Source organism: Cygnus atratus, chromosome 3 (assembly GCF_013377495.2).
Source record: "Cygnus atratus isolate AKBS03 ecotype Queensland, Australia chromosome 3, CAtr_DNAZoo_HiC_assembly, whole genome shotgun sequence".
NCBI classification, from domain to species: domain Eukaryota; kingdom Metazoa; phylum Chordata; class Aves; order Anseriformes; family Anatidae; genus Cygnus; species Cygnus atratus.
In genome coordinates this window covers 89898746-89916457 of record NC_066364.1, presented here as the reverse complement: position 1 = coordinate 89916457, position 17712 = coordinate 89898746, and the positions used below count along the sequence as shown (strand labels likewise).

Genomic DNA, 17712 nt, shown 5'->3' with positions numbered 1-17712 from the left:
TCTTAAATCCTTAATACTTCTGTTTTTTAATATACTCTATCCTGACACCAAATACACATCATGATTACAGGATTCTAGTAAAGTAAGTAAAAAAATTTAAAGTCTTTGCCTCTGTTTCTCTTAAAAATACTGTCCTCCTGTATCTACAATGAGTTCTGCATGGCCAGTCACAAGGATAGCACACTTCATGTCCCAAAAAGAACAAAAGTTATGAGTGCGTGCCTTGCTAGTCATTTAGAGATCTACCTTCCATTTACGGATGAACAGAACTGCAGTTCATCCTCATAGTTTTTATACATATTTGTCATAAGTTCACCATATACTCTGCTAAATGACACCTACTCAGTAGGATTTTACAGGGCTGTTGCAGATAGAGCCAAATACACTCCCAGAAAGAGCTCTTACAAGCTTGTTGTCTACAGTGGTTTAACAAGAAAAAAAAAAGAAAAGTGAAAGTAACACTTCTAGCAAAGCGAAATCAGCTTAAACTATTCTCCAGACACAAAAGAAAGTGTTGCTAATGAATGAAAAACAACAAGCTGACTTTTCTGAAAGCCTTTGACCTTTTTAAATTAAGATGTTTTGAGTTTGGCTTTGAGTCAAAACATATTAACATTTCAAAACATTTCAGAAGGTAAACCAAGATGGTTTCTAAATGGCTGATATGAAGAAGGTAAATGCTTTGCAGTTCTTAAAGAAAAATAACAAAACCAAAAACCACAATCATTTCAGTGATGTATGTTATATTAGAAGAATTAGAAGAGACGGGGAATGAAATAATATGAAGACATTGTAAGACTGAACTTAACAATTAAGCATTATTTTACACAAACTATATCTACTCAGGAACACAAGATTTGCGACATAATCTGCTAGCCTTTTCCAAGGTAAATTAATTCAAGCATGACATTCGAGATGGAATTTCTAGGGCAGTGACTCACCTCACCAGCCCCAGCATTCAGAACAGCATTGATAAAGGACATGATAGCTGTTTTGAGATTTACTTCATCTCGATATCTCCCCATGCTTCGGTCTAGCTCATTCAACAATGTCTGAAACAGAACAATAGACTAGGTTAGATGATACAATCTAATTCCTTAGACCATTTTGCATACTGCTCATGGGATCTGCAAACAGTCATCTTCTGATTTGCTACACACTTGCTTAAATAAATAACTTTTTTTTTTCAGGCAAGATTGTTAGCAGTCTTGGCCATGCCACAATAACTAAATAACTAATAACTAAAGAAGAACAGTGATAGGAATAAAAATGCCCACATGATCCTAATAAAAAAAAAAAAAAGTTTTTTTAAACAAGCTATTTGAGGAAAAGCAGATGCCCTTTACAGTTTCTGCCAACATGATCTAAGAAAGCAACAGAATGATATGTGTCCTCATCAGTTAACTCAGTATGGGGAATACGATGGGGAGTTTATACATGCAGAAAAGTATTATCAGATTCATAGACCCTTTCTACTTACGTCACTTGAGTAATTTTCACTGTTTTCTTGGATTTCAGCAGGATAGATTGCACTTGTGTAGAAACAGAAAAAAATCTAAAGAAATGCCGTTTTTTGTTTGTCTATAGGAATAAAACCTATTTGGAAGGTTTCTTGGAAGATTTCTCTTTGTTCCTTCACTTACAACCATTTCACATGAAGGAGACAATTACCTGCCTCTTGGTAAGCTCCTTTTAAGGATTTTCAAATAACAGGAATGCCCCCAGGTCCACACTTACTGCAGCTTAAAGGTGAATTACAGAGCTCAAGTGGAAGTGCAGTTAAACTCATATTTCCTTGTTATGTCTCCCTATTAACCAAATAGCTGGGGTATTTAGCACTCAGGGGATATTTAGCACAGAAATACTGTTGGTCTAATCTCTACATACATATAAATAGGTCACCATAATCTTCTTGCGATCACCAAGAGACGGAAGAGAGGAGAAAAAAGCAAAAGACTAAGCAAATAATGTTGGTAGCCTCTGTCCTATGCAGTCGACTTAGGATTAATTCCAACTGAATATTTACTGAAGAGGTTATACGTAAGAACTGATTAGCCACAGAAGCAACTCTACTTATAGCTTTGTGCTGATAATTGTGAATTGTCTCTTCAGGATCTTCTCTGATCAGTTCATAATTCTAAGGATGATTTTCTTTACTGGAAGAGTAACAAATTCCACTTGAGTTCTGTCAATTCAATTGTATGGATCTCATTCCAGCGTTAATAATAAACATGCCACACTGATGTTTGTTTTGCTGATGCACTAGAAAAGATGGAATTCTTTTTACTCTTCCCAAGAAGTTCTGGCCATAAAGGGAGAATGAAGACAAAAATAACTTAGTGTTCAGCTCAGCAGATCCATCTAAATAACATCTTGAAGCTATGATGCTGAGTAAAGAAGTTCATTTTCCTTTAGTTAGTCTTCTGTCCCTGGCTACTGGAAGTGTTCATTCATAGCAAAATCTTTCCCATGCTAGTCATCAGTTTCATAGGTCTATCTTGCTTCCTGTAGAAAATGGACATCACCATGGAAATATGTCTCAAGAAGCAGGGGGAATATCCTCCTGGACATCCCTTGGGGAAAGAAAGCCTTCCTGGCTTCATGTGAACCCTTTGCTTGTTTTTGTGTAAAAATATTTTGATCTATCCTACAATGCTACCAATGGCTGTTCTTATATCTGAGCACAGTTTGGTTGACTTCACTATCAAGCTCGCTTGATTTCGTAAACTTCTTTTTCCTGCATCTTCTAAATTGGCCAGATGGCACCTGTGTACGTCTGTTCTCCTGGAATTTAAGCTTCCACCATGTCCATGATTTCCCAATAGTCATGCTATGACTAAAGAGCAAACCTTCTCCCAAGTTTGTCAGAAGTGGGAGTGAGTCTTACATAAAAATACAAGAAATGGCCTACTGAGTCAGACTGATGGTCATTCCAGTCCCTCTCTGACAATGGCAATAGGAGACTAATTAAGCAGTCCTTAACTTCCCCCCACATCCCCAATTTTACTCTTCAACTTGCAAAATAAGCAGAAGTGAAACAAATGAGAGTATTTAGTTCTGTTACTGTCAGATTTGACACCGAAATACAAAGCATACATGTCTTGGAATAATTTAAACAGCCATTACTATAAAAGCATCAAAACAAAGGAATGTTTTGCTGGTTTTCTTCATAGGCCTCATTCCTACCATATATTCTTAAAGACTTTTCAGAGCACACTAGAATCTAGGCAACAACTTGCATGACAGCATCAAGAGGCTGAAGGATGTTAGCTAAAGTTTTCTATCTCGTATTTCAGAAGGCTGAAGTAGGAGCAGAACGCAGGGGCAAGGGGGCAAGCCAAAGAGCAAGAGCAACGAAAGCTCTAGCTTGCATTACACTCATTGAAGAACAGCGCATCCTCACGTGGTTGTTCAGCTCTGGAAGGAAACACTACGAGGTCAGGCAATTCCTAAAGATCAGATTCTACGCCCACACTGTGGCCAAATTCCAGTATCTCTAACCCTTTGCAAATGGCTGAGGTTCAAGTCTTCACTTGAACATTTCCTGTGAAAAAGATTTCACCACACCTCTTGGCAGCCAGTTCTGTGGCCTAATTGATCTTATGGTTGTAAAGGTTTTTCCTACTATTTAAGCAAAACTTTCCTCACTTAATCCCATTATTCCTCATCACTGACATCCAGTAAGATTTCATTCAATCTGCAGCAAACCTCAAAAGGCTTTGGATGAGCCCTGAGGGGCAGAAGCAACTCAAGTGGGAATACAGGGTTTTAATTTGTTCCTTTTTAACTCCTCTACTACGTTTCCAAATTGATCAGATTTCTCTCTACAGAACATGCTCTGTACTGATGGTGCTTAATGCAAACCAGGCAATGGGGCTATGGAAGGAAAGTTCCTAATCTCCACCTTTTTGACCGACAATATCAAGCTTCCTTTACTCCTTCACCTTAAGCTTTACAATTTCTAGTAGCATTAAGGAGGAAAAACAAGAGTGTTCTGTCCAAAGCAGCCCAGTTAATATTTTCACCAGCAAGTGAAATCAGCTCATTTAGGTCTGAATCGAACATCTATGTTCACTCCAGACTAAAAGGAAAATTCTTACTCTCCAAAGGGGGCCGCAGCTGTATGGGTGCTTCAGACAGCAAGCCAAGCTGGAAGGGTACTGGCATGTCCTGAAATACTTTTCTAGGCCACTACAGCACTATGAGTTTGCAACATTGGTTTGACTCAAAATGTGGCATGTTAAAAAGTACATGTTACAACATCATAACAGTATGCATTCACTCCACACGAGCAATGAGGGGAAGCAGAAAAGCAATAATCAGAAAGGCAATAAATTAGGGAAGAGTAAGACTGTGCTCATTTCACAGTGAAAACCAGTCAGTTTGGACTAGACGATCTTTGAAGGTCCCTTCCAGCTGACCTACACTATTCTATTTTATTCTATTCCACGTAGGGTAATGCAGACATGAATGACTCAGAGACTCTTCATTCTCAGTTTTTGTAGCATTATAGAGAACTTCACCTTCACAAGAAAAGCACCTAAGAAACTCAAGATGAAGGGACATTTTCATGGTCACACAGCAAGCCAGTGACGGAATGATACCAACTTTGAATACATCAGATGGAAAAGAATCCCAGCAAGGACACCAAGGGCGCATCCTACTGACTCCACTATTTCTGCTTTGAGGTCTGGCTTTGCAAATTTTTCTTTCATCTTTCTTCTTTAAGGGACAGAGCAGGATTTATAGGCAAATAAGCACATTTCAAATGAAAATTGGGTGAAGCAAAGGCAGAGCTTTTCCCAAATTGCCTCGGGAATGAGATTTAAGGAATGTCTTTATATTATTGTGGTATTTAAGTAAGGATGGAATACTTCCCTGAAGAGGACAGTTTTCAATGAATATTTTAAAAGTTGAACTGTGGACTGCCTGTTGGACATTTAAAGGAGAATTATTCCAGGCAGAAGGGCAGCATAAAAAAAAGGTCAAAAATTAAAGAAGGCAAAGGGATCAGCTCAGGCAAGAAGCTATGACAAATGTCAGAAAATAGGAATAGCCACAACATAAATTCAGTCACAGATTATAGAGTCTTGTCGCAAGTACAAAGAGAAAGTTGCTCGTGATGGCCCTGTGAACACACTGAGCAGTGGAGATATAGAGTGAAGTTGTAGTACTCAAAGGCATTCACTTAAGTGAAGACTGAAGTTTCAAAGAAGAAGAGTAAGTTCTGGTATTTAGGCATTTACTCCCATATCTGTAAAGTGACTCGTCTTGGAAGTTAAGGATTGCGTTGAAAATTTCAGTCAAATCCATAAAGGCAGTTTAGAAAGAAGCAATATTTTACATCGGAGTTCCAACTCAGAGCCAAATGTGAAATTTTGTGAAGTTAAGGTGGTAGAAGTTCTATGAACATGAAGCACTATCTATATTCTCCATTAACTTCAATTTAAAAATGAAAATAAAAAAAAATAAAAAAAAATCTCAAACAGCAAGGACAACCTTTCCAAAACATTACAGCACAGTTTTAGAATAGTGATCTTCAGTTGGTGTAACCTAGTGCAATTGAATTAAATTGGGATTACAGTTGTTTAAATCACACAGGAATCTCACTGTAATTTGGATTTTGACTGTAGAAACACAAATATAAAACTGCAAGTTCCCTATCAAAACACAAGGAGTTGTAACAACACACAGGCAATGATGCAAGTGTAGGAAGAACCACACATGAAGTCCCAGCTTTCCTTCTCTACTAATTTACCAGTTGCTGGTGCCTCTGACTACTCTTGGCTGCCTGTGCCAGGTAGTAAGTGTTGTGCTTAGAAAACTGAGCAGCAACAGCTTCTGACATTCAACTGAACATGCAATGTTTTATAGTACCGTGTTAAATATATGATCTGTGCATCATTCCACCACACCTGAACATGTGCAAATTGGAAATAAACAGTGTTTCAATCCAAAGCTGTCAGCAGCAAGTTATCCACAAGGTCATGTGTTAGATGGTTGCCAGTAAATAGTTCTGAACCTCGCTTCCTCATTCTTACAAAACAGAGTGGAATTAGAACGATACAACCCACAATTTTTATTCAGCACCAGGAGGTCAGAGTTAACCTAAAGCTGCAAGCTCTAAGCTGTTTGGACACTTCAATATACTGATTGATATTGGTAATTGCTCAAGATACAGGAAATATCTCCCAAAACAGTTTGATTTAAAATCTGAAGGAGCTCTTCTAGTATTTGAAAAGTCTTGGTTACAAAGTTTACATTCAGGACTAGGATGAAGAAAAAAGAGGCTTTCACCAGCTTGTCTACACCTTCATTGTACGTTACTTCTTTGAAGTTTACAGAAAGGCATAGGATAAGCAGTCAGTTCATCCCTTCCTTAAGTTGGCCTCCCATAGTGGAGTTACAATGGATGCTTCTTTCTTGATAATGAGCTGCAAGACCATTCTGAGATACAGGTGTGGGACAACAAATCCAAACACTTGAATGGAAAGAGGCAAAGAGATATAGCACTCTCTTAACTCACAAATCCTAGAGTATCAGAGAACCTTCCACTAAAATCTAAGGAAGACCATGACCACATTTGTTCAATCAGTGTTCTGAATATTGCCACTGTCCCTCTGTTAGAAGAAAATGACTGAAGACAAATGGAGGAGGTCTTTGGATGAACGTTTACCTCCTCAAAATTATGAGAAAAACTGTTAAAACTCAAGCTATCACTGAGTGTAGTGGAAAAAAATCCCAGCTTCAAGACACAAGTGTTTGTAAACAAGAATGCAACCCTCCTGCTAAATCATTTGCTCTTGTTGTTTTAAGAAAGAAAAAAGAAGAGAAAGTATCTTTTTTTTTTTAAACAAAATAATTTGGACAAAGAATTGATGCAAACTAGTCTTTCATGAATGTGAGAGTTGATAAGTGTCTCCAGACTTACAAAAGCACCTTCAAATCATTACACTAGACTCCTCAAAAGCTCAGCTGTACAATAAGATGTGTGCTACCACACCTGCCCAGAAATGACTTATCTGTCACTTAGTAGATTTTAAGCCAATTTTAAAAAGAGAGAAAGACAGAGGACTCAAACAGGAGGCACTGAGTAAACTCAGCATCTATCTCCCATGTGAACTTATTAAGGAGACTCACTTGGTCAAACAAGGGCAAGCTAACACAGCAGCACAGAAGATCTGAGTCACAGCCACTGAATCTCATAGTGTGTTCAGTCTTAATGACAAACATTGGCAGCTACTGTTCATGAGCACAGATTGTTCTCCATTCACTTTTACATTTGTGAGCTCATTGTACCCCAAAATCTACCAACAGGTACTGATGTAGAAGGTAATGGCTGACACAGACCAGGATCGAGGGCCTATTGGTCCAACACCACCCTTATCATTTCACCTAAGAAAGAGTAGCAAATGGGTGAGGTTACCCCAAAGTTTAGGAACTACAGGTTCATACACAGCAACAGATTCTTTTGCATCTTTTTGTAAAGGTGCTCAGTTCACTAGGAAGAGGAATAGCCAGTAGTATCCACAATAAAAACCTGTCAATAATCTAGTGACATACCAAGGTTTCTGAGATTCAGTGAGTTTCCCTTCTATTCTGTGAATAGTAGATATCTGAGCCAGCATTTGATAGGCGGTGATGATTTGTAACTGATTGTTAAGTGACAATTTAAGTGCTCCAATGTTCATTATTTAATCCACTGTTGCCATTATTTAATCCACACCTCTTGTGTTACTAAATAAAGGAGTTTAAAATCAGGACAGAGGCTCCTGGAATTCTGTGGCTTCAGCTTCCAGGGCAAAATAAATGATTAGCACCCCAATGGCATCAGGTTAGAGTATGAACAGATTAACAGCTTTCATTTAACTTAGCAACCCCCCATTCTAATGTAAAATACAGGAGATTATAAATCAGCATTAATGACAAGCAATTGGGTCTTGAGAAAAAAAAAAAAAAAGGAAGATGATAATCTATTTGAAGTGTTTTTCCTAAAACACAATGAGAAATATTGCCTTCTTACTGCCTAGCAATATTGCAATATGTGCACGCTAAAAATCACTCCCTGGCAGAGATGGCTATTCATGTCCAACCATCCTCCCCATACCTGGAATCTTGTCCTTTCTGCAGCATAGACTTGGTAGTGAAGCATGGCTTGCAAGACTTTCTTGTGACCATCTGGTACCAAGCAGACAGCCCCTAGGATCTCTAGCACAGCAATCTTGGTCTTGATGTTCTCAGTCCGTAAGCTCTGGGAGATGATGTTGATACTCTCTGGATGAGCCAGGACATGAGCCCGTCCTTGGGAGTTGTTCATCAGTGCCTTGATACACCCTATAACGGATGTGTGTATACGGCTTTCTGAGGTCTCATAGTCCATGCTCTTTAGGAAGTTCAGCAAACAGCTCAGGCCATCCAGCTCAATGAACCTGGTCACGAACCTGAAAAAGCAGGTAGGGAAAATAACAAAAACAATCAAAAGGCAATTTATTTATTCAAAAGATATTCAACCCTGTGATCCCAGCATCTGCAAAAGCTGGCTAGCTTGAAGATCACAGGGTAATTCCCAGGTATTCAAGGGAAAAAAAAAAAGAGAGAGAGAGAAAGAGAAAGAGAGAGAAAAAAAACACTAGCACAGTTCCACTGCAACTATCAGCTGTACTGACTGAAGTCTAGACTTCACACTCTGATCCCATGATGCATGCAAAGGAACATACACATAAGAGGCACATGTTTTCTGAAGGCTCTTACAATGGCCTTGGCTGCATTGGTGTTTTTTTGTTGTTGTTTGTTTGCTTTTGGTTTGAGGAGGTATATTAAGGATGGAGAAGGGCCTCTGTCAACCTGCAGTAGCAATATGTATTGTAAAAACATCACAAATTATGGAAATATAGAATTATTCAGTTACCTAATCACAAATGACTAAGCCTACACTGGAAGAGGTTTATTTTGACTATTGAGATCACTGGAGTTCTTTTTCTACCATATTCTAGTATAAAATTTGCCTTTCTTCAGATTAAGATCATGGAAACTGAGTATGGAAATAATATAGAGGAAATTCAAACTAGACCATACAGACAGCCTGCTAGACAAGTCGACAGAAACTGATGGAGTTATACAAATCTGTTCAAACCAATAATTCTAGCAATGTTTCATTTTGAGTTTCCTGGATTAAAAATGGGGATGCAAAGATATGAAATGGGCTGCAAATCATTTCTCAGGATAACTCTGTTCACCTCCTGCCTCCTCTAGCAGGTTGTACAGGTAGATGCAGGTTTTTTTTTAGAATGCCTGAATACAAACCCATGTGAATTCAATTTGAATCTAGCAAAATGTAATCAAGAATAATATGTCCATGACCATGTCCTAAACAGCATAATGTAGATGGTTATCTCAAAGAAATGAAAAGATTGTTAACAATTGTCACATGTATAACAAATTAAGAATACTTAAGTATTCTTAAGTCTGTATTATTAAGTCTGTATCTTGGAGCTTTTACCCAGCCCCTCTTTCTCCCTGTTCATTCCCCAATGTGCTGTCTTTCTCTTATCTATTCATAAGTGAGATGCTGTTCCTAATATCCATCAGGTGGGGAAGAACCATATTGAAAGACTCCCAACAATTCAGTGATCTCTGTTAATGTCTCTGCACCAGCAAGACAAACCTTAGACATACTTATATATCTCCTGGATAATATGGACTTGACACATGTGGTTACACCTCACACCACACAGGAATGTTCAGGGCCTACCTGAAAGCTATGTTCATTATACTGATGGATTTGCCAACTTTCAGCTTATTTGGGCCAGCAGTTTGACCAGAAACATGGCAAAGCCTGGTGCTTTCAACAAAGCTTCAGTCTGAGGTTTGGATTTTGTTCAAAACTGAATTTCAAAGTGAATATCAGAGTAAGGGCAAGCACACACAGGAACACATGTACACCAAAAATGAAAACAAGGTTTAGTTGAACCCTTCTAAGATGGTCTGCCAAGTTTCACACAGGTCTGACTGCACATTCTTTGGATGCATCATCTTGTCTACCCTAACAAATCATAGGAGGATAAGCCCCTCTGCCTCTAGGCTAGATAGTGGAATCACACATTGTGCAGTAGGAATTTAGTAAGTTACTTCGAGCAGTTTGTTACTTAAACTGGTTATAGAAAGATTAAAAGTTAGCTCAGTTTCTGTAATGCTTCTAGAATGCAAAGAAAGACTGGAATAAGCACATTCATGGCTAAAAGAGTTGCTAAGGATTTCCTGGGAACCCAGATAAGCACAACCTCAATTTGTTATCAGACAATGCAAAGCTGATGCCTTTAGAGCACTTCTCTAACCCTGGGACTAAAAAGCTGAGTGGGTCTTTGCCTATACTATGGGAGGACTAATTTAAATTCTCCTTGCTCCTCTTTACCTCCAAGGTTCAGTTGTGTGAATCCACGCTGTGCCCTAGCTATTCCTTCCAAATCCCTTTGTGCACACACACACAAAGGAAAAAAATAAAAAATAAAAAAATAATGCACATGGTTTTACTGTTCTCCTTAGTTCATGGCTGCGGCAAGGCATAAGATGAATACCTTTCTCAAGGCCTGGAGCTCTACTGACAAAGGAAAACATCCTTAAGAAGCAGCTGAACAAAGGGTCCCTAAAACCTACTTTCAGATGGAACACCTGCTCTTATGACAAGACATACAAGATACTACAACCTTTACGTATCTTGGCCTGCTCTTATGAACAGATGAAAAAAATGTGAAATGAACAAAAATCACATTGTCCCAATTAAGTACAATCCCTTACTAAATTCGTTGGCAGAGCAATTTTTTCTAGGACTGTTTGGATGAGGTCATTCCAAATAGAAGGCATGCGCAGGAAAGTGGTGTGTGTCACAGACTTTGATTAATGACATAATTTAAAACAATGTTGGGATTTTCCTGTGCTCTTCCTAGTCCAAAGAGCAACCAGTAAACTGCATTACTCAATAGGAAGCTAAACCAAGTACCTTCCCATTTCAGCTGACATCAGAAGCAGGAATCTAATGATGATTTTCACCTTCCTTCCAAAACACTTAGTCCCCTATTCTCCGGAAAAGACAGAAATCATGCAGTACAGAGACAAAGTAAGAAATGGTGATAGCAATTTCTGGGCAAACAGTCTCAGTATTAGGATCTGCTTGATGTGAACAGGGAAGTATGCGTGTAAATGTCTGTACAGAAAAGAAAAAGAAGTGGGAGTTCAGCTGACAGGCTGAGCACCATAATCTTCATGCTGTTTGATGTTTGTGTATGTGTTTGCCTGTAAGCACAGATGTGTGTGTGTGTGCACTCGCATGTGCAAAGGCAAACATAACTTATGCAAATAAACTACCTTCTTCCCCACTATATATGCATGCCATAACTAACTGCCAGCTTATATGCCTTGTGCGCTGCAAAGTAAGGTTTTGTTCTAGACTGAAAGGTGTAAAGTTAAACATATTTGCCAATGTATTCTGGCTAACATACTTAAAAACTCAACTGTAAATAAAGTAGGGTGTGTTTTAATAGGTGCTAAACAAGCATATTAAAGCCTAACCTCACCTCAGACTCTCACTTGACCAGTTTAACACACATTGAAAGGCACAGCACCTTTTAGTCTTTCAAGTTTTAGAGTGTTGATCAGAATGTGTTAGCTAACTCTAATAACAAACCCTTCATCCAAATACAGATGAAGCCTAAGAGGTAATGACCCACTGATGGATTCCAAGTGCTGTGGGGGACAACTTCCCTGTGAGGCTTGATCCAGTGCAGGAAAGACAGAAAGGTCATATGCTGTGGGTGTGCAGAAGGCAGGATGTTCCCACCCTGCTAACAGCCAAGGTTGCACTTCGCTAAAGAATCAGGAGACACACATAATCCTGACAACTACTGGACTGCTGAAAAATTCATCAAAATGGGTTTTGCTTGCTGGAAACATAAATGTTCATCTCCAGTATGAACTGGAATGCAACATGACTAAATCAAGCAAAAATAACAAGAGGTAAATCTGAGTTGAACAGAAGGAGAAAAGCAGACAGCAAAGGGAGTTAGTGCTGATGATTCAGACTAAAGGAGGTATTCCTTTGTGAGTCCAAAAAGTTATTTTTTTCCAGACCTTTGTAAGTTTTTACTTTTGCTGCACTTCTGAACCTCCATTTTTGGGCATTAAAAAAATAAAATAAAAAAAAAAAAAGCTCTTCTCTCCCTGCTTCTGTCCAACAGTTTGTCATCACACTTGTTTATAGTCATAAGTTCTTAGAAACCTAAAAGAAAATCTGTTTCCTTACAAGATGCAGATGTGGGGGTTTTGTTCTCTAAGGCTAGGGTTGTTCTGCGTGCTGGGACATAACCTGGCTTTATTATTTCAGGGCAGCTCCTAAATACCAGAACAAAATGGATTTTCTCAGAGTGGGCCAACTAGCTGCCCAGGGATACTTCTATCATCTCTTCTCTAAGCGGAAAAGGAACTTGAGTTTAGGAAGATCTGCTTCAGTTTTTGTTGGGGTTAGAACTAGTAGATTGGAATACAGGCACAGATTAGTGCCATTACTCTGCATTTTACACTAGAAGAGACGCAGTTCTACAGTAAAACGAAACCTAGAGCCAAACGTGCATTTTTCTTATTTTGGATCCTCTAGATTGCAGAATTCAAGCAGAGGACCCTGCTGGTGAATTGTCAGAGACCCTCTGTACCCTACCCACCATAAACAGATTCCAGACAATCTATCCTATGTGAATTTAGGTCTCTATTTTCTTCAGACCTCTGATGAACAGAAGTGGCAAGGAAAACAGGATTTGATGTCCAAATTAAACCAGAAAGACTAGTATTTTGAAGGCTTGGGTATAGTACTGCTTATGAGAGAGATTTGATGGAGCTGAGGGCCTCTCTACTGCAACCTTTCCATCAAGAAGAAATTGGCTTGTTGATCAGGCATTGGCACGCAGCCCATTTGGCAGCTAACGAATTGAGTCGCTGGAAATTAGTTGAGACATAGGACTTAACTCAAAATTTGGCTTGGCTTAACTATTCGAAAAAAAAGTCCCATAACCATCGCCAGCGATTTAGAAGAGAACACTTTATAGGGCAGCTCATAGATGCTTGTACTGAAGCTTGTTAGGGTTATTATAAACAGATGAAGCAACAGCCTGTTGTCAAGGGGACCCAGCAGAAGCAATATAGGACTGGTCTGGAAAACCTTGCAAGATTTTGAGCAAAAGACATTTCTCTTTCTTCTCTTTTGCCTTGCTCTCAGAAAGGAGGTTGAGCTATCCTACTCAAAATGACAGAGTAAAACTACCAAATGGTGGCCACCAAAGTATTTCAGCTGGACAGAACAGAGATGCCTGGCTGCTCTGGTTATGCTCAATGATATGAGAAAGCTATCACTTTCAGAGGAAACATCACACCAGTTCCAAATTAATGTAACAGAGTTGCTACATAATGTCTCAGTGGCACAGGTCTTTGGTTAAAAATCCTGGTAAGAGTTTGGAGTGTGGCTGTTGTCTTTAGCTTCCATTTTATCATAAAGTCTAGCTGCATTTTACCATGTTCTCTACTTTAGGATAGTGATAGGATCAAACTGTCAGTTGTTCTCTTGGACTCTTCCTCAGCACAGGCTACTGTTTCTCCAGTTCCATGTTAAAAGCAGTTACTGTACCTGCATGACTAAAATTACCAAAGCCTGATGAATCCCTATGCTTCAGAATCTGTGCTCTCTTACAGCCCACTGAAACAGGAGGTAAACCACCAAGGTTTAAGGTGATGTGGTCAACCTTGCACTTGCTGTGAGCTGAGAAGCTCCATGCAGTCAGTGCTAGAGGCTCTCCTGATAATGAAGTAACTTGGCTAAGGGACTGCATTTACATATGTGAGCCCAAAGAGAAGATGCTGCCCCCTGCAATACAGCTCCAGCTACAAATCTCCTACCACAAAGGGCTACAACACGTGAGGTGTGATTGCAACTGAATCTCAGCACAAGTTGCTTTGTGCTGGAGACTTCCTCCTACCTTTTTTCTTCCTTATTCACTTATCTCTTAGTGATCACTCAGTATCTTGTCATTCACACATGAAGGAAGAGTCCATAATGATGGCCTCTCTGTATTTGCTTGCTGGCTGCAGAGAGGCGATGTTCCAGCACTTTAAATTCCTAGAGCTCCCTCAGTCTCCTTCACATCTAGCTTTGTACAACAGAGGAGCAGGCTCAACTGTACGAAGCGAGGATGCTTGTCAAGGAGGGCTCCTTCTCCAAGTGCTTTCTTAAAGGGCTTTTATTTTGTTCCTGCTCAAAAGAAACATTAAACATCACGAAAGGAAAAGCTGAACATAATCAGCACTTAGCTCTGCAAGGACTCACAGAAATATCTTCACTTCCGTTCAACCTAACTACAGTGCAAATTCTCTTGTGATTATTTTCTGTGGTCTACTCTTCGTTTTATTTATTTGTTTGTTCTGTTTACTTTTTTTTTTTTTTTAATTCCAGAAAACCTATGTGATTAGGCATTACTGGAGGCCTCTGAAACTATGACTTCAGCATAATGTGGATGTAAGCACATTTGGTTTATTTTGGGCTTAATACAAAGACATTCAGAAACTTTTTGACCAAGTGAATATTTCCCAAAATTGTATCAACTATGGTTATTGCTTCAGCACAATGTCCTTCTAAGTGTTAAATGCAAAAGATTTCTATGCTAGCTAGTTTGCAATTGTTCAGAGCATTGTTCCCAGAAAAACAAAGATGACCTTACCTTCAAAGACACCATACACAATAAAGACTCTTAACATTTCTGCATGCCACGGTTAAACACAGAGCAGGAAGAAGCCAAACCAGGTAAAGTTAGATAGATTAGCTGCTTTGTGCCAAAAAAGTTCACATTACTAAAGATAAGAGGAAGCTTGAATTCAAAATTCATAGTAGAGGCTGACAACTCGCCCATCATGAGTCAAATCACACGAGATGCTCAGGAGTCTATGAAGTCAGTAAGTTTGATCTTCACAGTCCTTACCTGTGTTTGCACAGATCTGTCACATGTTTTTCAGAACAGAATTTGTCTTTTATTTTTCTGAAGCTATATGCTTCAGCATTACTGTGCCCTTCCAGCTAGACAGGTTGTACTGGGTCTGGCTGGGATGTTAACTTTCCCTGCAGCAGCCCATACAGTGCTGTGCTCTGCACTTGTAGTTAGAACAGCAGTGGTATCACACCAGTGTTGTGTCTGCTGCTGAGCAGTGCTGGCACAGCATCAGGACTCTCTCTAACCCCCCTAGGGGGTGGGCAAAAAAGCGAGAAAGGAACATCACCAGGGCAGCTGACCTAAATCAACCAAAGGGATATTCCATACCATATGATGTCACACTCAGCAATAAAAGGTGGAAAAAGGAAGAAGAGGGGAGGGATGGGCTCTCTTTGTGAAAACGTCTGTCCTCCCGAACACCGGCTACGTGCATTGAGGCCCTTCTTCAAGGACGTGGTCAAGCATCGCTCATTTGTGGGAAGTGGAGAGTAATTTCTTTCCTCTGCACTTCCACACAGCCTTTACTTGTTTTGTTTTTTCCCTTTCCCCCTCCCTTTTCCCCTTTCCCTTTTTTCCCTTTAGTTAAATTGTTTAATTAATAATAATTTTTCCTTAATATTTTTTCCCCTTTAATTAAATTATCCTCATCTCAACCCGTGAGTTGTTCTCTCCTTTACTTCTTCCCCTCCTCTTCCAAGGAGGGGGAGTGAGAGAGCGGTTGTGGTGTTCAGCTGCCTAGCACGGTAAAACCACCACACAGGTTCAGAACAGGAACTGTATGGCTCTCTGTGGATTGTCTGAACTATCAGAGAACGCTTGTGTGAGGTGAGACAAAGAGGTTTCTGTCCTTGCCACTCCTTCTTGTGCCCCATCTGACCATTGGGAGGCAGTGAATTGTGATGAAAGATGAACAACATTACCTCATGGGCTGAGTCCGCAGAGCTGTCTTCAAGTCTTCAACTATTTTATTTTTCATTTCTGTTTCTTCTTCATCGAAAGCATACAGTGTCTGCATCTGTTGAGAAAAGGAGATGACAATCAGAAAAGCCTGAGCTGCCTGGAAGCTAAGAGACAGGCCAGGAATTATGAAAAACAACTATCCTATCAACCCACGGAGAGGTGCCTGCCGACCTCTCACCAGGAAAGCAGCGCCTCAGCTACAAAACTCAATCCAGATGAGGCTGCTCATGTGGACTGGCAGCAGCATAGAGCCTTACCACACTGCCTAAAACTAGGGCTCTCACATTACCCCCCAAAAATCATACTTGCCAGGATGCCCTCAGAAAACTGTACCTAATTTGGAACAGTGATCCACTGTGGTGATCTATGGATATATGAGGCAAAGTTTATAGGGAGAGGCAAAATCTTATTAGACTGATATGGCTGGAGGGATTTGGGATTTGGAGTTAAAAAAAAAAAAAAGAAGAAAAAAAAAAGAAAAAGGAAAGACAACAGACTTCTGTGTCAGGTTTCAAAGCAGAAAAGCTTTTTCTTCAGTTGACTAGACAGCCTGCAAGTACCCTGAATTATAGTTTGTGTACCCAAAAGTTTGACTCTTTTCCTTTATTCCATTTTTTTTTAACCTGGTTTAAGATATTAATTTTCTCTAAACACTTTGTCCTTGCTAATTAGAAACATTTACTACAAAAAGCAAGAGCATCATAAAATCCCTGTCTTTGTGTTTTAACACGTAAACTGAAGCATACAGAAACTAGAGCTTATATTTTCATGTTTTTCTATTGGGAGCTACATCCGTCATTTTTCCCCCTGGTATGCAACTTGCAGGAACTGAAGATGCTGTGAGTCACTGTAAATTAGGGTGAGAGATGATGAGGGGAATACACACAAAATACAAGGTTCTGAAAATCAGACAAAGCCATTAAGAAAAAAGTGGTATAGCAGGAAATCAGGGCTCCAGACCTACACTTAGCACCACCACAACCTTGAGATATGAAGCAAGACTCTTCAGCACCCATCCATGTACCGTTCAGGCTCACAACTTCAATGAGCAGCTTCATAAACAGTCAAGACACAATGCTGGAAATTCGAAGTTTATACCAATGTCTTCTTAGCCTCTTTAATTGTAAAACAAAGAGGATAAAAGCCTTTCTTATTGGCAGGAGTTCTGGGGGATATCGCTCAGTGGGATCTGGAAAGCAGTTCTGAACCCCCTCCCAAATGAATACCCCAATTGAAATAGTGTTATCTATCAAGGGTCAGATATTATACCTCTCTGTGGTGGAATCTGAGTACCTACAATTATGGCCCACTACAGTGAAATATAGAAATCTTTATTTAACTATTTAGCATGCTGAAAAGGAAACCTTCCTCTCGCTGGAACTTCCTTTAACTCTCCCACCCTCCCACCCCATCACCTCACTTCCCTTGGAAATGCTCCCATGTTGCTTGCTTTTGCAAACCCCGTGGTGCCAACACATGTCAGATCCTGAGGGTGGTCATTTGGCTACGGGCCGTTGCTGTCTTATGCTGAACAGCTGGCATAAGGAGATGTGTTTAACTCTGGGGGTCGTCTCTCTGATCCTCGCTAAAGTCAAATTCACTCAGTAACAGAGCGAGCTATTTCCTGCCCTAATGGAATGACAGAGCGCTACTGATGGAAAATGAGCTGATGATGTTTTATCTTTTGCCAGCATCCCCCAACAGCCAGAAACATAAATTGAAATGCTTAAGC

At 39.7% G+C, this 17712-nt stretch overlaps 1 protein-coding gene across 12 annotated transcripts in view; it reads right to left on the bottom strand.

Annotated features, from left to right (window-relative positions):
* The window catches only part of DAAM2 (dishevelled associated activator of morphogenesis 2), a 209423-nt gene that overhangs the window by 57675 nt on the left and 134036 nt on the right, over positions 1–17712 (bottom strand). For all 12 annotated transcript variants that reach the window (XM_035557155.2, XM_035557129.2, XM_050709546.1 and 9 more), the window contains 3 exons: positions 15941–16035; positions 8108–8441; positions 942–1052 (listed from right to left, as the gene is read on the bottom strand). In XM_035557155.2, the coding sequence (XP_035413048.1) occupies positions 942–1052; positions 8108–8441; positions 15941–16035 (540 nt within the window). The remainder of the gene's footprint in view (positions 1–941; positions 1053–8107; positions 8442–15940; positions 16036–17712) is intronic.